This window comes from Bufo bufo, chromosome 2, assembly GCF_905171765.1.
Source record: "Bufo bufo chromosome 2, aBufBuf1.1, whole genome shotgun sequence".
Taxonomy (NCBI): domain Eukaryota; kingdom Metazoa; phylum Chordata; class Amphibia; order Anura; family Bufonidae; genus Bufo; species Bufo bufo.
This window is the reverse complement of record NC_053390.1, coordinates 12,125,672-12,145,282: the sequence shown is the minus strand read 5'-3', so window position 1 is coordinate 12,145,282 and position 19,611 is coordinate 12,125,672. Positions and strand designations below refer to the sequence as shown.

The 19,611-nt window shown below is 45.6% G+C and overlaps 1 protein-coding gene across 1 annotated transcript in view; it reads left to right on the top strand.

Annotated features, from left to right (window-relative positions):
* The first annotated feature begins 492 nt into the window (after positions 1-492).
* LOC120992017 (gastrula zinc finger protein XlCGF26.1-like) overlaps positions 493-19,611 on the top strand; it is a 34,071-nt gene continuing 14,952 nt past the window's right edge. The window contains exons 1-2 of the mRNA XM_040420781.1: positions 493-542; positions 4,225-5,307. Of these exons, the coding sequence (XP_040276715.1) occupies positions 509-542; positions 4,225-5,307 (1,117 nt within the window). The 5' untranslated portion in view covers positions 493-508. The remainder of the gene's footprint in view (positions 543-4,224; positions 5,308-19,611) is intronic.

Below are 19,611 nucleotides of genomic sequence, written 5' to 3'. Positions count from 1 at the left end.
AGCCACCAGTATGGTGAGTGATGTGTCATGTGACCAGTGACCAATAGTCATGTTGTAGGAGCCATGAGGAGGTAAGTAGGCACGTTGTACCAGGAGGAGAGGGCCGGAGGAGAGCACATGGCCCCTGAAGGGTTTATTCCCTAAGTGTCTCTCTCCATCCACAGGAGTACACAATAGTGAAGAAGACATCGGGGGACTGTGTGACTCCCATCATCCATCTCCAGGAGTCAGGAGGGCGGAGCAGGACCCCTCCCCCCATCACAGAGCCTCCCCCTCACCCCCTGATACATGAGCAGAAGATCCTAGAACTCACCCACAAGATGATGGAGCTGCTGACTGGAGAGGTGACACTGCTGGGAAATTCTCCAGTAACAGCACTGGAGGGGTCTGGGTGATGACGGTGTCATTGTGTTGTCAGGTTCCTATAAGGTGTCAGGACGTCACTGTCTATTTCTCCATGGAGGAGTGGGAGTATATAGAAGGACACAAGGACCTGTACAAGGAGGCCATGATGGAGGAGCACCAGCCTCTTATATCACAAGGTGAGAGCTGTCATGTGCAGTGTATACACGTGTGTGCAGTGACATGTAATGGAGGTAGGCACCAGCCTCTTATATCACAAGGTAAGAGCCGTCATGTGCAGTGTATACACGTGTGTGCAGTGACATGTAATGGAGGAGCACCAGCCTCTTATATCACAAGGTAAGAGCCGTCATGTGCAGTGTATACACGTGTGTGCAGTGACATGTAATGGAGGAGCACCAGCCTCTTATATCACAAGGTAAGACCCGTCATGTGCAGTATATACACGTGTGTGCAGTGACATGTAATGGAGGATCACCAGCCTCTTATATCACAAGGTAAGACCCGTCATGTGCAGTGTATACACGTGTGTGCAGTGACATGTAATGGAGGAGCACCAGCCTCTTATATCACAGGGTAAGAGCCGTCATGTGCAGTGTATACACGTGTGTGCAGTGACATCTAATGGAGGAGCACCAGCCTCTTATATCACAGGGTAAGACCCGTCATGTGCAGTGTATACACGTGTGTGCAGTGACATGTAATGGAGGAGCACCAGCCTCTTATATCACCAGGTAAGACCCGTCATGTGCAGTGTGTACACGTGTGTGCAGTGACATGTAATGGAGGAGCACCAGCCTCTTATATCACCAGGTAAGACCCGTCATGTGCAGTGTATACACGTGTGTGCAGTGACATGTAATGGAGGAGCACCGGCCTCTTATATCACAAGGTAAGAGCCGTCATGTGCAGTGTATACACGTGTGTGCAGTGACATGTAATGGAGGAGCACCGGCCTCTTATATCACAGGGTAAGAGCCGTCATGTGCAGTGTATACACGTGTGTGCAGTGACATGTAATGGAGGAGCACCAGTCTCTTATATCACAGGGTAAGAGCCGTCATGTGCAGTGTATACACGTGTGTGCAGTGACATGTAATGGAGGAGCACCAGCCTCTTATATCACAAGGTAAGAGCCGTCATGTGCAGTGTATACACGTGTGTGCAGTGACATGTAATGGAGGAGCACCAGCCTCTTATATCACAAGGTAAGCCGTCATGTGCAGTGTATACATGTGTGTGCAGTGACATGTAATGGAGGAGAACCAGCCTCTTATATCACAAGGTAAGAGCCGTCATGTGCAGTGTATACACGTGTGTGCAGTGACATGTAATGGAGGAGCACCAGCCTCTTATATCACAAGGTAAGAGCCGTCATGTGCAGTGTATACACGTGTGTGCAGTGACATGTAATGGAGGAGCACCAGCCTCTTATATCACAAGGTAAGAGCCGTCATGTGCATTGTGTTGTGGCTACAATACAGACGTTCCTGTGTCTGAGGCCTAACAATATAAGGCAGCGCCTCCGTTTAGCTTTAGGACGGGCTCATACTCGCCCAGAGTCCTGAATTTGCAGGGACTGACCTACTGATTCCTTCTGTCTCAGGCCAAAACTCATTGGAGCTTATGTAAGCCCCGCCCAAAAGTGGGCGTCACACTTGGGTTGGGGACGTTTTCGAAGGCAGGGCTTACATGCCCCAAATTTACCAACTACGACGTTGGTAAGTATTGGTGGCCCCCAGAATCACTTCCACTGGCGGACCCTCGGCACTGGGCACGATGAATTTAGCATGCCCCCTTCTCGCCGCCACTAGCGGTGTCTGACAGCAGCTCGCTGCCCCCCCCATCCAGAAGACATAGGAGCTGACGCCGCAGTATTTGTATGAGAGAAGAACTTCCAGGAGAAGAAGGGTTAATCTGACCGATATTGAAGGTGTACAGCCATTTTAGGCCTGATTTACAGACGTGTATTCTCCTCCGTGTGTGCAGTGTTCTGTGCACCGACCAGCACCGGACCGGGGGGCCGAGATACTCAGGACATGTCTCCTGCCTCCACACACTGCACCGCCAGGAGCTTAGATACACACAGAGCTCAGAGTCTCCTGCCTCCACACACTGCACTGCCACGAGCTTAGATACACACGGAGCTCAGAGTCTCCTGCCTCCACACACTGCACTGCCAGGATCTTAGATACACACGGAGCTCAGAGTCTCCTGCCTCCACACACTGCACTGCCAGGAGCTTAGATACACACGGAGCTCAGAGTCTTCTGCCTCCACACACTGCACTGCCAGGAGCTTAGATACACACGGAGCTCAGAGTTTTCACATCAGTGCAGTTTTATGAGGTCACAGTTTTGTGGAATGAGTTATACTTTCTCTCGGCCTCATTATCGGGGACATGGCACTCACTGATTAACCTTTATTATTTTATTTTGGAGGCATCATGAAGAAAACCAGCAATACGAGCCTTCTCCTGAATGAGCCACCAAGGAAGGAGATCAGCAGAAGAATATTAGACCTCACCTTGGAGATCATCTCCCTGCTGAGCGGAGAGGTAAACTTTTCTAGATTTCTCTCCTCTGTATTGTATTCTGTAACAAGTCAGACATCGGGAAGGAGAATCCATCATAGGAAGTGACAGGAAGAGTCCAGGGTCCTGGAGAACGGCCTCCAGACCTTCCAAGTGACGGAGTACCTGAAGATCAGCCCCCAATATGGTGAGTGATGTGTCATGTGACCAGTGACCAATAGTCATGTTGTAGGAGCCATGAGGAGGTAAGTAGGCACGTTGTACCAGGAGGAGAGGGCCGGAGGAGAGCACATGGCCCCTGAAGGGTTTATTTCCTAAGTGTCTCTCTCCATCCATAGGAGTACACAATAGTGAAGAAGACATCGGGGGACTGTGTGACTCCCATCATCCATCTCCAGGAGTCAGGAGGGCGGAGCAGGACCCCTCCCCCCATCACAGAGCCTCCCCCTCACCCCCTGATACATGAGCAGAAGATCCTAAAACTCACCCACAAGATGATGGAGCTGCTGACTGGAGAGGTGACACTGCTGGGAATGCTGGGAAATTCTCCAGTAACAGCACTGGAGGGGTCTGGGTGATGACGGTGTCATTGTGTTGTCAGGTTCCTATAAGGTGTCAGGACGTCACTGTCTATTTCTCCATGGAGGAGTGGGAGTATATAGAAGGACACAAGGACCTGTACAAGGAGGCCATGATGGAGGAGCACCAGCCTCTTATATCACAAGGTAAGACCTGTCATGTGCAGTGTATACACGTGTGTGCAGTGACATGTAATGGAGGAGCACCAGCCTCTTATATCACAAGGTAAGACCCGTCATGTGCAGTGTATACACGTGTGTGCAGTGACATGTAATGGAGGAGCACCAGCCTCTTATATCACAAGGTAAGAGCCGTCATGTGCAGTGTATACACGTGTGTGCAGTGACATGTAATGGAGGAGCACCAGCCTCTTATATCACAAGGTAAGACCCGTCATGTGCAGTGTATACACGTGTGTGCAGTGACATGTAATGGAGGAGCACCAGCCTCTTATATCACAGGGTAAGAGCCGTCATGTGCAGTGTATACACGTGTGTGCAGTGACATGTAATGGAGGAGCACCAGCCTCTTATATCACAAGGTAAGAGCCGTCATGTGCAGTGTATACACGTGTGTGCAGTGACCTGTAATGGAGGAGCACCAGCCTCTTATATCACAAGGTAAGAGCCGTCATGTGCAGTGTATACACGTGTGTGCAGTGACATGTAATGGAGGAGCACCAGCCTCTTATATCACAAGGGAAGACCCGTCATGTGTAGCGTATACAAAATTTCATTTTGTATCTTTAGCAGAAAATTACCATAAGAATTCTGAAGGAAACTTCATGTTATCACTAAATTATAAAGCAGAAGATGAAGACAACATGCAGTGCTCTTCAGGAGAAAACCTTAATGTACATCCAGGACTTCACACTACAGATCTATCATATAATCCTTCTGTTCATGAGGAATCTTCTGACCAATCACAGGTTGCTACCACAAGTGCCATTCAGAAAGGGGGTGAAAGGTTTCAAGAGATCTCAAATAGATCAAGTCTTCCTACAGAAAGAAGAATTCCCACACGGGAGAAGCCATTTTCATGTGTAGAATGTGGGAAATGTTTTTCATGTAAATCACAACTTGTTAGACATGAAAAAAGTCACACAGGAGAGAAGCCGTATTCATGTTCAGAATGTGGGAAATTTTTTAAAGATAAATTCTATCTTGTCACACATGAGAGAATTCACACAGGAGAGAAGCCGTATTCATGTTCAGAATGTGGGAAATGTTTTAATGCTAAATCAAGTCTTGTTACACATCAGAGAATGCACACAGGGGAGAAGCCATACTTCTGTTCAGAATGTGGGAAATATTTTACAGATAATTCATATCTTTTTAAACATAAAAGAAGTCACACAGGAGAGAAGCCGTATTCATGTTCAGAATGTGGGAAATGTTTTAATGTTAAATCAAGTCTTGTTACACATCAGAGAATGCACACAGGGGAGAAGCCATACTTCTGTTCAGAATGTGGGAAATATTTTACAGATAATTCATATCTTATTAAACATAAAAGAAGTCACACAGGAGAGAAACCTTTTTCATGTTCAGAATGTGGGAAATGTTTTACACTTAGACAAACTCTTGTTAAACATGCGCTATGTCACACAGGAGAGAAGCCGTATTCATGTTCAGAATGTGGGAAATGTTTTACACAGAAACCAAGTCTTGCTGCACATCAGAGAAGTCACAGAGGAGAGAAACCTTTTTCATGTTCAGAATGTGGGAAACATTTTACACATAGACAAAATCTTGTTAAACATGCGCTATGTCACACAGTAAAGAAGCCGTATTCATGTTCAGAATGTGAGCAATGTTTTACGCAAAAATCAGATCGTGATAGTCATGAGAGAAATCACAGGATACGATCACAATTCCAGAATTTGGACTTTGATTTCGATTCCAATTAAAGAATGACGTTATTCGATAACAAATAAAATAACACTAAGAAATACCCACAGTAACCCCATGTTGCCCATTATGTGAAGAGGTACTTGATGAGGCACTTACTATTAATGTGAGGCACAAGGAAGTACAAATTAATAAAACCAAGTGCCTCACACTAATAGAGTAACACAATCGAATACCTTCTCACATAATGGGCAACAGGATTAATATGTGGAGGCACATGATGGAATTAATGTGATGCACATGGAAGCCCAAATTGATAAAACCATGTACCTCACATAGTGAGACCATCAAGTGCGTCCTCATGTAATGGACAACACGAGATTAAAATGGTTGTGCAGCAATATAGATGACCTATCCTCACTGAGCCCAATCCATACACTGTGGGTGCTGGATATATAATACAGTCGGCACCTTGCTACAATGACGGGGAATGGCATTCGCACCGAACCCTGTCACTTAACCACTCAGATGCCGCCTTCAACAGCGATTGCTGCCTATCTGAGGTAAGGCAGAGGGATGCAGCTCCCTCTGCCTTCCGATTGGAGACCCTGCAGTGAAATTGCTTCTAAAGCTTCCCAGGCTTGCCATGGTAAGCTCCCTCTAGGCCAGTGATGGATAACCTCCGGCACTCCAACTGTGGTGAAACTATGCCTCCCTGCATACTCCATTAATTTCTATGGAGTTCTGAGAACAGCCAAGCAAGTGTGCATCTTGGGAGTCATAGTTTTACCACAGCTGGAGTGCTGGAGGTTAGCCATCGCAGCTCTACGCTGTTAGATTTTATCTGTTTGGTATGAGCAGAGCTGCTTGCCCTGAGACACCAGATTGTGCAGTGGGGGAAGCCTCCAAAGCCCTCGACTCATCTGAATGAATTGGGAAAACCATGACCTCCTTTGTGTGAGGGATGAGAATCCATTTTGTATGAGTATTTCTTCCATCTTGTGTATATGTGAAAAATGTATGAGCCAGCTGGAAGGATGTAGGGAGTCTCTGTGTATATAGATCAAAAGTTCCTAGCTGCAAGGCCAAGATAGCAGCTCCCTCGCTTCCTTATCTAAGTTTTGGGATGTACTGCTGAAGAATGTCAACTTTGAGATAAGATCCTGCAGAAACTTTTTAATTATTAGAATTATTTTATTATAGTGCAGAAGTATTGCCTTTTATGAATAACGAATCAAATTATTACTTTCGATTTCCACACCCTTGGCGGTGTGCCAGATGATTATCTGTAGTGTTATAAAAATGTACACGTGTGTGTGGAATTAAAGGAGAGTGAATCTGATTCAGCAATGTGTCCGTGTCGGCTCTCTGAGCGCTCATAAGGATATTTCAATTGGGACCCAATTATAGAGAAGGTAGTTTGTCCCGACAAAACCTGGCACCCAACAAGGGGCTCGACAAAAGGACACTTAATTGATCTGACAACTTGGATAATCCCGACCGGGACGGACAGATATAAAATACAGCGCTACAAGGTAAGAGACTTTATCTTACATTGTATCTGGGCCTCACTTACCGGTTGTCTGGTTTGAGGGATTGTTGAAGGAACGTACGTATAAAGTCCTTTTACAGTCGAGTCCATATTGATAAAGAACCTTAAAAGTTGAAAATACCTATGATTCTTGGCTTTAGCTTCTGATCATGAGTAATTTTGGGATGTTTTTGGTCTGCCTTTAGGAGTCACTGTATACGTTTTGTTTGTTCTTTACTGTGTTTGAAAATTGCAGAACATTATATAAAGTGAAATCTCAGTAACCGTGTACACTAGGTTATATAGTGAGGAAACTGAGGCTCAGTAACGGAGTAAACTAGGTGATATAGTGAGGAAGCTCTGAGGAAACAGTGAAAACAAACATCAGAATTTTGCTACTTTCTATAGTTGTTCTGGTACAGTTGAAGAGCAATGAGGAATAATTTTAGTATACCCGAATGTTATAAAGCAGCCAAAACATTGGTGAAGGAAAGCGGAGGTAAGGAGGGTCTGAAGAATGTGGACAGAGTGTTAGAGAAGGCAGGGATGAAGTATGCGAATCTTAACCTAGAAGGCTGGGAAAGATTCAGTAGGACACATTGTAGTTGGATAAAGGATCATGGATGTGAAGAAGTGGTTGATATATGGATAAAAGTAGCTTGTGAGGTTGAAACTGAGGGATGTAGAGGAGAAGTTGTGAAAGGTAGATAATTATATATTTAGCAATAGAAATGTGAGAAAACTGGAGATACGCCACCTCCATACCCCCGGCCAGTGCCCCTACTAGAGAGTCCAGGAGTGGACTAGAGGGATGTACGTGTAACGTCTGTGGAAATCAGAACCCAGACTGGACTGACACCTGTAAGGTTTGTGGGACACGTAAACCCCAGAAACCAGCAGGCATTTATCCTGTATTGACTAAGACTAGAATCCTACCTGCACAGACACCCAAAACAGATACCACGGGCCCATCCACCCCTATGACTCCTGAAGCCCCAGGACCATCATGACAGTATGGTTATGTTCCTGTGACAGAATATTACCCTTGGAGCACTAAAGACCAATTAGGACTGTTTACTAAACTCTCAGACCCCCTAATGAGACCAATGCCCACTGCCAGGATGTCACAACAAATTCAGGCGACATACAGAGCCACCTGGGCTGACCTGAAGGACTTGATGATGCTGAAACTAGAGGAATCAGGTTGTAGGCCCTTTCCTTACTGAACATAGGAAGAGGGATTTTGACAAACTGTCTCTAGAGGACTGGGAGAAAAGTGTACCATCAGGGGCAGAGTTTGTCCGAGTTTTCAAGGAATGGGCAAAGGGAAAAGAAGACGAGAGTTCCAGGATTCTAAAAGACGTAGTTCAGGGACCTCAAGAGGCTGCAGAGACGTATGCAGCTGGACTGCGGACCATTTGGACTGACATGGGTTGGGATCAGACTGGACGGGACCACTGGGTGAGAAATTGTTGACATCAGCATTTATGGAAGGCTTGAGACCTGCTCTGCAAGCCAAGTTAAAAGCCTGTAAACCTGAATGACGAGTTGCTCCACTGCCACAATTGATTGCTGCTGCAAAAGGTTTAGAACAAAACATGAAAAAGAATTCAGGGGCTGCAGTCAAATATGTCAATCAGGGACCAGGACAGCAACAAACATCCCGTAGAGATTTCAGATGTTTTAACTGTGGGAAACCTGGCCACAGAAAACTAGATTGCCATGCTCCCCGTCAGCAACAGGAAGCGCCCAAAGATACTGACAGTGGAGATCAACAGGATGAAAAAGTTGAACGGCACTCCTCAACGTGCGTAGGGAGGTGCTCTGTGGTATACAAAGTTGCTTGTAGTTAAAGGAAAGACCACAGCACTCTCTTTTTGCTGTTATACACTGCGTGCAGAATTATTAGGCAAATGAGTATTTTGACCACATCATCCTATTTATGCATGTTGTCCTACTCCAAGCTGTATAGGCTCGAAAGCCTACTACCAATTAAGCATATTAGATGATGCGCATCTCTGTAATGAGAAGGGGTGTGGTCTAATGACATCAACACCCTATATTAGGTGTGCATAATTATTAGGCAACTTCCTTTCCTTTGGCAAAATGGGTCAAAAGAAGGACTTGACAGGCTCAGAAAAGTCAAAAATAGTGAGATATCTTGCAGAGGGATGCAGCACTCTTAAAATTGCAAAGCTTCTGAAGCGTGATCATCGAACAATCAAGCGTTTCATTCAAAATAGTCAACAGGGTCGCAAGAAGCGTGTGGAAAAACCAAGGCGCAAAATAACTGCCCATGAATTGAGAAAAGTCAAGCGTGCAGCTGCCAAGATGCCACTTGCCACCAGTTTGGCCATATTTCAGAGCTGCAACATCACTGGAGTGCCCAAAAGCACAAGGTGTGCAATACTCAGAGACATGGCCAAGGTAAGAAAGGCTGAAAGACGACCACCACAGAACAAGACACACAAGCTGAAACGTCAAGACTGGGCCAAGAAATATCTCAAGACTGATTTTTCTAAGGTTTTATGGACTGATGAAATGAGAGTGAGTCTTGATGGGCCAGATGGATGGGCCCGTGGCTGGATTGGTAAAGGGCAGAGAGCTCCAGTCCGACTCAGACGCCAGCAAGGTGGAGGTGGAGTACTGGTTTGGGCTGGTATCATCAAAGATGAGCTTGTGGGGCCTTTTCGGGTTGAGGATGGAGTCAAGCTCAACTCCCAGTCCTACTGCCAGTTTCTGGAAGACACCTTCTTCAAGCAGTGGTACAGGAAGAAGTCTGCATCCTTCAAGAAAAACATGATTTTCATGCAGGACAATGCTCCATCACACGCGTCCAAGTACTCCAAAGTGTGGCTGGCAAGAAAGGGTATAAAAGAAGAAAATCTAATGACATGGCCTCCTTGTTCACCTGATCTGAACCCCATTGAGAACCTGTGGTCCATCATCAAATGTGAGATTTACAAGGAGGGAAAACAGTACACCTCTCTGAACAGTGTCTGGGAGGCTGTGGTTGCTGCTGCACGCAATGTTGATGGTGAACAGATCAAAACACTGACAGAATCCATGGATGGCAGGCTTTTGAGTGTCCTTGCAAAGAAAGGTGGCTATATTGGTCACTGATTTGTTTTTGTTTTGTTTTTGAATGTCAGAAATGTATATTTGTGAATGTTGAGATGTTATATTGGTTTCACTGGTAAAAATAAATAATTGAAATGGGTATATATTTGTTTTTTGTTAAGTTGCCTAATAATTATGCACAGTAATAGTCACCTGCACACACAGATATCCCCCTAAAATAGCTAAAACTAAAAACAAACTAAAAACTACTTCCAAAAATATTCAGCTTTGATATTAATGAGTTTTTTGGGTTCATTGAGAACATGGTTGTTGTTCAATAATAAAATTAATCCTCAAAAATACAACTTGCCTAATAATTCTGCACTCCCTGTATCACAATGCTTATTTTTATTGCCTTATTGTATCCAAATTTTGGATAGATATAATAAGGCAATAAAAATAAGTGGAGATCAACAGACCTCTGCTGCCATTTTTACCCCCTGCTAGAAAAAAAGGCAACCTCGTGCCGGTACTGCTCGCAAAAACTGAAGGAAAGGGCCCTCAACTTCATGTACCCTTATCCATAGGCAACAGAAAGGCAGTACCATTTCTGGTTGACACGGGAGCAGCCAAAACAGTAGTAGACCAGAGTTTCTTGCGGCCTCATCAGTCAAGCCCTTGTTATGTACCAGCTGTGGGATTTACAAGAGAAACAGTTTTTGTCCGTGAATCTGAGCCAGTTAAACTAAAGATAAAAGACAGTACGGTTGTTACCCAATTGTTAGTTTAAAAAAAACTGCCACAACCTCTTTTAGGGACTGATGTTTTGCAAGCACTGGGAGCCCACATACACTTTTACCCCAATGACACTACTGGGCCCCATAGGAAGTATTATGTCCCCTAATAGTGACACTGGCCCTGCCGGAGACTGAACCATCAGAATTAACCCTTGTAGACCAGGCTGTTCTTGAGGTGGTACCGAAGGATTTATGGTCAAGATAAAAAACAGACATAGGGAAACTCCCCGTGTCTTCGGTCACTGTGCTTCTTAAGCCAGGATGTCAGCCTGTCACGACCATGGTTATGGTCGTGACTCCTTGACCCGCATGCAGTTGCCCGCGGTCTGCTCTTGTTGTTCAACCACTGGGTGAGTGCTGTTACTATGTTGCCTCACGTGTGGTTGCCGCTGGCAACATTATAGTATTGGCAGTCTAGCGGCCTGAGCTATTGCTAGGCAGCTTGCTGTCAAGTGCATGCGGTTGCACCTGGCAACGTGTGTTTATATGTGTGCACTTTCCCTGTCTGATGTGCACGGGGTTTATTGTGTGTGTATTCCCCTTTAAGTGGCTTTACTACCCTGTCTTGTGTGGAAAGGGTTAATTCCCTTTCCAGTGTGTGTGGGTGTGGCTACTTGGGTTATTTAGCCTCTGCTGGAGGCCTGTAGCTGAGGGGTACTTCAGCCATATGCTGGAGTCATCCTCCTGCCATTATACCATCTTCCAGTGAGGGCCACCCTTGTGGTCATAAAACCAATGTATGATGTTAAGTTGATGTGTTATCTTTTCTATGTTTATTACAGCTATGGATGGCTACCTGTGTGTTTTGTGGTGTGCTATCTCTTTAGTGTTTGTGTGGACAGAAGTACTGGTGCATGGGTTCCAGTCAGCAAGGCTGTGGCAGGTAGGTTTGGAACTAGTGTTGTTCACCTGCCATATCCATATGTCTGTATTTGTTCCCCCTTCCTTGCAGCTTGGCCAGTGAGACTCCTGTTCGTCCGTGTCCTGGAGGAACAGGTCGTCTTACCCTGCTCCTAAGTCCAGGGATTTCCTTAGGGCTAATAGGGACCCTAGGTTCCGGAGTATGAGGCCTCCTACCTTCTGGGTTGGCTCATACGGATAGGAGTCAGGGTCCGCATTAGGGACGCGATAGGAGGTGACCTGCTCCCTGATCCTGGCCTAGGAGCAACCATCCATCCGCTAACATCGCACGGCTGAGAGTTTCCCCCACTCTCAGTTGTGACACAGCCCCCTCGAGTGAAGCAGTACCCCCCAGTCATTCCCAGGAGATAGCAGTGGCCAGTCAAATTGATGCTTTTCTCCAGGCTGGTGTATTGATAAAAACAGTATCTCCTGCTAACACCCCGCTGTTCCCAGTAAAGACGAAACCAGTTAAGGGACAGCCTGTCAGTTACAGGATGGTTCATGATCTTAGAGAAGTTAACAAGGTGACAGTTTTACAAACTCCAATAGTGCCAAACCTACATACCTTACTGTCACAAGTTCCATCCACTGCCACGTGTTTTACAGTGATAGACAGTCATGAAGTGGGGAGGGTAGGAACAGCATGAGAAGTTCACAGAGTGGCCCAATGACAGGGTCTGTAGGTTGCGGCAGCATCAGGAGGCCATATAATGGCAAAATGACAGAGTCTGTAGGTGGTGGCAGCATGAGGAGACCACAGAGTGGCACAATGACACTATGGAGGTGGCGGCAGCATCAGGAGGCCACAGAGTGGCACAATGACAGAGTCTGGAGGTGGTGACAGCAGCAGTATCAGCATCAGGAGAAGGCTACCGAGTGGAACAATCACAAAGTCTGGAGGTGGAAGCAGTATGAGAAGGCCACTGAGTTGCACAATGACAGAGGCTTAAGGTGGCAGCAGTATGAGGAAGCCATCGAGTGGCACAATGACATAGTGTGGAGATCGCAGCAGGAACATCTGGAGACCACCGGGTGGCACAATGACAGAGTCTGGAGGTGGTGGCAGCAGCATCAGGAGAAGGTGACCGAGTGGCACAATGACAGAGCCTGGAGGTGGCGGCAGCGGAGAAAGCCAGGATTCTATTTCTTATTTAATCACACGGAGCAGTTCCTCCCCTGTGTGACTTTGTTCACCCAGGCAATCCAGGTGCAGAACAGCGTGACACCGCCATGCCCTGCACATGTGGTATGCTGGAGGGGCACTGTGAAGTGTACCTGCAGTTGAGGCTGAGGTCATGGTGGACGATAAGAAGGCAAAGGCGGACATTGTTGCTGGACCAGCAGCGTGAGAACGTGGAGGCGTAAAGGACATGTATTGTCCCTGACCGTAGTTACAGCTCCACACATCGGCGCTGCAGTGCACTTTGGCAGACACCGACAGGCTCAAGGACTGGCCCAGCTTCTGTTCTACATATTTGTGCAAGGCTGGTACTGCCTTTTTGGCAAAGAAATGACTGCTTGGGACTCTCCACCTCGGCTTGGCAGAAGCCATCAGTTCTCTGACAGGTGCACAGTCCACCACTTGGAAAGGGAGAGACTGCAGCACCAGCAACCCGGCCAGGAGCACGTTCAGCTTCTGCGCCGTTGGATGCGTGAACGCATACTGTTGTCTCTTGGCAATCACTTCGGTGATCGATTGCTGATGGAATGACTGACGAGGAGTAGGAGGAGGAGGTGCAGGAGCATCGGGACCAGCAGACGATGGCAATGACAGACAGCTCTCTTAGGCGGCTGAGGTGGTGGAGCCTTGACTGCCTGAAATCGGGTGCGACGTGCCACTGGGTGATGCAGCAGTTGCTGCAGCAGGCTGGACTACCACATCAGATCCACGGTTCTCCCAGGCCACTTTATGGTGACGCTGCATATGTTGACGCAGGGCCGTGGTGCCACGCTTCACCTTCTGCCCATATATTCTCCATATGGCCATGTTCACCTCCTCCTCCTCCTCCTCCTCCTCCTCCGGAGGCTTAACAAAAAACTGCCACAACGCCGAGTAGCTGATTTTCCCCCCAACAGTACACACTGACTGACTGCTACCGCCGCTGCTTCCGTGAACCCGTGCACCACTCTATTCTGGGCAGGTAGGCTGCTGCGAAGCGGGTGGTCTACGCCGTGCACGTTTGGCTCCCGACCTCCCACTGCGGCCGCCCTGCTGACTCACCGCCATGCTACCACCTTGCTGGCTCAGCCTCTGCCTTACGGCAAGCTGCCACCCTCTTCTCCTGATGATGATGCCCGTTCTTCACCCGGCACCCAAGTGCGATCGGCTTCATCATCATCGAGTACTGTCTGCATGTCACTGATGTCCTCTGCAACGGTCTCTGGGTCAGGAACTTGACCGCTCGCGACACCAGCTCCCATGCCACTCTCCTCATCACTACTTGCCCGCCTAGCGGAGGAATCTGCGGATGTCTCCTCCACATCTTGGCTGGGCAGTAGCTGCTGACTGTCCTCTAGTAGCTCGTCCTCGCTGTATAGTGGGGCTGAGCCCACAGCATACAATACTTCTCTGGCTGAGGGAACAGAAAAGGACAGAGGCAGGTTGAGGACACATGGGGGAACAGGGCCTGCCCCCGGGCCATGCCAACTAAGGGTTGTGTCTGACAAACACACCAACTCTTGGCTGGGGGTGTCTGATGTTACTTGGGATAAGGCGGATGACTGAGTTAACCAATCAAGAACGGCTGGGTTGCTGGTCAAGACACGACCGCTAGATGACCTCTGGAGCTCAGGACTGTCACTGCGACTGCTGCCACACCCTCTTACTCTGTAACGACCTGTGCCTGCACCACAAACAATTAGGCCTCTGCCAGTCCCCTGTGCAGGTCCTGGCAGTTCTCTGTCTGACATACTGTTACAGGGAGTGCAGAATTATTAGGCAAATGAGTATTTTGACCACATCATCCTCTTTATGCATGTTGTCTTACTCCAAGCTGTATAGGCTCGAAAGCCTACTACCAATTAAGCATATTAGGTGATGTGCATCTCTGTAATGAGAAGGGGTGTGGTCTAATGACATCAACACCCTATATCAGGTGTGCATAATTATTAGGCAACTTCCTTTCCTTTGGCAAAATGGGTCAAAAGAAGGACTTGACAGGCTCAGAAAAGTCAAAAATAGTGAGATATCTTGCAGAGGGATGCAGCACTCTTAAAATTGCAAAGCTTCTGAAGCGTGATCATCGAACAATCAAGCGTTTCATTCAAAATAGTCAACAGGGTCGCAAGAAGCGTGTGGAAAAACCAAGGCGCAAAATAACTGCCCATGAACTGAGAAAAGTCAAGCGTGCAGCTGCCAAGATGCCACTTGCCACCAGTTTGGCCATATTTCAGAGCTGCAACATCACTGGAGTGCCCAAAAGCTCAAGGTGTGCAATACTCAGAGACATGGCCAAGGTAAGAAAGGCTTAAAGACGACCACCACTGAACAAGACACACAAGCTGAAACGTCAAGACTGGGCCAAGAAATATCTCAAGACTGATTTTTCTAAGGTTTTATGGACAGATGAAAAGAGAGTGAGTCTTGATGGGCCAGATGGATGGGCCCGTGGCTGGATTGGTAAAGGGCAGAGAGCTCCAGTCCGACTCACACGCCAGCAAGGTGGAGGTGGAGTACTGGTTTGGGCTGGTATCATCAAAGATGAGCTTGTGGGGCCTTTTCGGGTTGAGGATGGAGTCAAGCTCAACTCCCAGTCCTACTGCCAGTTTCTGGAAGACACCTTCTTCAAGCAGTGGTACAGGAAGAAGTCTGCATCCTTCAAGAAAAACATGATTTTCATGCAGGACAATGCTCCATCACACGCGTCCAAGTACTCCACAGCGTGGCTGGCAAGAAAGGGTATAAAAGAAGAAAATCTAATGACATGGCCTCCTTGTTCACCTGATCTGAACCCCATTGAGAACCTGTGGTCCATCATCAAATGTGAGATTTACAAGGAGGGAAAACAGTACACCTCTCTGAACAGTGTCTGGGAGGCTGTGGTTGCTGCTGCACGCAATGTTGATGGTGAACAGATCAAAACACTGTCAGAATCCATGGATGGCAGGCTTTTGAGTGTCCTTGCAAAGAAAGGTGGCTATATTGGTCACTGATTTGTTTTTGCTTTGTTTTTGAATGTCAGAAATGTATATTTGTGAATGTTGAGATGTTATATTGGTTTCACTGGTAAAAATAAATAATTGAAATTGGTATATATTTGTTTTTTGTTAAGTTGCCTAATAATTATGCACAGTAATAGTCACCTGCACACACAGATATCCCCCTAAAATAGCTAAAACTAAAAACAAACTAAAAACTACTTCCAAAAATATTCAGCTTTGATATTAATGAGTTTTTTGGGTTCATTGAGAACATGGTTGTTGTTCAATAATAAAATTAATCCTCAAAAATACAACTTGCCTAATAATTCTGCACTCCCTGTGTATATATAATAAATAAATGAAAAGGAAATTAAAACACCCCTAAAAAAAAATTCTGGGGGGTTTTCTACTGAAATACGCCACTAAAGGCTTTACCACATATAAGTGCAGCAGTGAACTGAGAATACATTTTTCATTTTCTACTTATATACGCCACTAAAGGCTTTTCAACAGATGACTGCAGCGCTGAACACCAAATATATTTTTCTTTTTCTACTGAAATAACATAGTAACATAGTTTATAAGGCCGAAAAAAGAACTGTACACAGTCCTCCATGTGTGGTCTGACTAGTGATTTGTAAGGTGGTAGGACTATGTTCTTATCACGGGCATCTATGCCTCTTTTGATGCAACCCATTATCTTATTGGCCTTGGTAGCAGCTGCCTGACACTGGTTTTTGCAGCTTAGTTTGCCGTCTATTAAAATTCTTAGATTCTTTTCCATGTCAGTGTTACCAAGTGTTTTACCATTTAGTATGTAAGGGTAACTTGCATTATTCCTTCCCATATGCATAACCATACATTTGTCAGTGTTAAACCTCATCTGCCACTTATCTGCCCAAGCCTCCAATTTATCCAGATCGCTCTGTAGTAGTATACTGTCCTCTGTAGTATATACAGTATACTGTCCGCTATAGTATATATACAGTATACTGTCCTCTGTAGTGTATATACAGTATACTGTCCTCTGTAGTGTATATACAGTATACTGTCCTCTGTAGTATATATACACAGTATACTGTCCTCTGTAGTATATATACAGTATACTGTCCTCTGTAGTGTATATATACAGTATACTGTCCTCTGTAGTATATATACAGTATACTGTCCTCTGTAGTATATATGCAGTATACTGTCCTCTGTAGTATATATATACAGTATACTGTCCTCTGTAGTATATATACAGTATACTGTCCTCTTCAGTGTTAATTACTTTACACAGTTTAGTGTCATCTGCGAAAATTGATACTTTACTATGCAAGCCTTCTACATATCATTAATAAATATATTGAAGAGAATAGGGCCCAATAAGGACCCCTGAGGTACCCCACTAGTGACAGTGACCCCTCCAGTACTGACCCCTGAGGTACCCCACTAGTGACAGTGACCCAATCTGAGCGTGTACCGTTAATAAGCACCCTCTGTTTTCTATCCCTCAGCCAGTTACTTACCCACTTACAGACGTTTTCTCCCAGTCCGAGCATTCTCATTTTATATACTAACCTTTTATGCGGTACAGTGTCAAATGCTTTGGAGAAGTCCAGATACACGACATCCATTGATTCGCCGCTGTCAAGTCTAGAACTTACCTCGTCATGGAAACTGATTACATTAGTTTGACATGACCGATCCCTCATGAAGCCATGCTGATTTGGCATTATTTGCTTATTTCCGTTGAGATGCTCTAAGATAGCATCTCTTAGAAAACTTTCAAACAGTTTACCCACAACAGATGTTAAACTTACCGGCCTATAGTTTCCAGGCTCTGTTTTTGGACTCTTTTTGAATATTGGCACCACATTTGCCATGCGCCAATCCTGTGGGACATTCCCTGTCAGTATAGAGTCCGCAAATATCAGAAATAAGGGTCTGGCTATGACATTACTTAATTCCTTTAGGGTACGGGGGTGTATGCCATCCGGTCCTGGCGATTTGTCTATTTTGATCTTTTTAAGTCGTTGTTGTACTTCTTCCTGGGTCAGACAGGACACTTTTAATGGGGAATTTATTTTTACATTCTGCATTTCATCTGACAGTTTATTTTCCTCAGTGAATACATTGGAGAAAAAAATATTTAACAGCTTTGCTTTCTCCTCGTCGCTCTTTGTGACTCCCCCCTCATTACTCTTTAAAGGGCCGACACCTTCAGATTTATACTTTTTAACATTTATATAATTGAAGAACATTTTAGGGTTAGTTTTACTCTCTTTGGCAATTAATCTCTCTGTCTCTAGTTTGGCCGCTTTTATTTGTTTTTTGCATGTTCTATTTTTTTCTTTATAGTTTTTCAGCGCTTCCGTGCTACCCTCCTGTTTTAGTGATTTATATGCTTTCTTTTTGTCATTTATTGCTTTCTTTACAGTTCTATTTATCCACATTGGTTTCTTTTTGTTCCTTAACCTTTTATTCCCATACGTATGTACCCCTCACAATGAGATTTTAGGATGCTTTTAAAGATATCCCATTTTGTGGCTGTATTTTTATTTTTGAGGACTTTGTCCCAGTTAGTTAGGCCTATGGCCTCTCTTAGTTGGCCAATTTTAGCTTTTTTGAAGTTTGGTATTTTTGTTCCTCCCTGTAGAAACTCTCTTTTGAATGATAATTGGAAGGTTATTACTTTATGGTCACTATTTTCCAGGTGTCCCCCGACCTGCACGTCTGTTTCCTTTTATGAGATATATAAGAGATATATAAGTTTCAGTTTCCCAGTCTATATCTGGGTAGTTGAAGTCCCACATAATAACCACCTCATCATGATTTGCCGCCTTGTCTATCTCGTTTAGTAGAAGATTTTCTGTGGACTCTGGTATATTAGGTGGTTTATAGTAAACACAATTCACTGCAAAAAATGCACCAAAATGAAACGCAACTGACAATACTAGCTAATTCCTCAGGCCGATGTTAAAAGCTGAGAACTTTGCCAATATCTTCCAGTCAGGAACATATCGGAGCCCCTCATGCACCACGTCATGGTGTCTCAGCACTCATGGGGTCCTACCACTCAACTGCCCGTGGTGTGTGAACAGGGTCTGAACCAACTCACAGCCAGACTCTCACATGCCTCCATAGTGGTATCACCAATGCACTGTGAGGTAGGATAAAGCTGTGAGCCGCACCCACAACAGACCATGTGACACAGAAGCTACCAGGTGCAAAAGAATGTTACCAACAAAATAAAGTGGCACATTCCATACACATAAGGACAAAAACTCACTGAAAAAAACGGGTGAAAATGCTCCAAACCCAGACACTGTAGCGTGTCTATAACCGGGGGAGCAATTCCTCCGCATGCAGTCTGCAGATAACGGCAATCCCCAGCAAAAAATGCGTATACTGGAGGATGCCGGGGCGGATCGCATGCACCACAAGAACATCTTACACAAAATGATCCTCCATTGTACGCATTTTTTGCTGGGGATTGCCGTTGTTTGCGGACTTTTTTCTGTGAGTTTTTGGGTTTATAGTAAACTCCTATTAGTAATGTATTATTGTTTTTAGCTACATGTATCTCTACCCACAGTGACTCCACATGTTCAGGTCCCTCACTAATATCTTCACGGAGTGTGGGCTTTAGACAGGACTTTACATAAAGGCAAACCCCCCCCCCCCCCCCCCTCTCCGGTTTTGACGATCCTTTCTAAACAGACTGTAACCTTGTACATTAACCGCCCAGTCATAGCTATCATCCAGCCTTGTCTCAGTTATTCCCACTATGTCATAGTCATCCTCACACATCACTAATTCCATTAGTATACATACATTTGAGAGGTTTATGTATATTTTTTACCCTACACC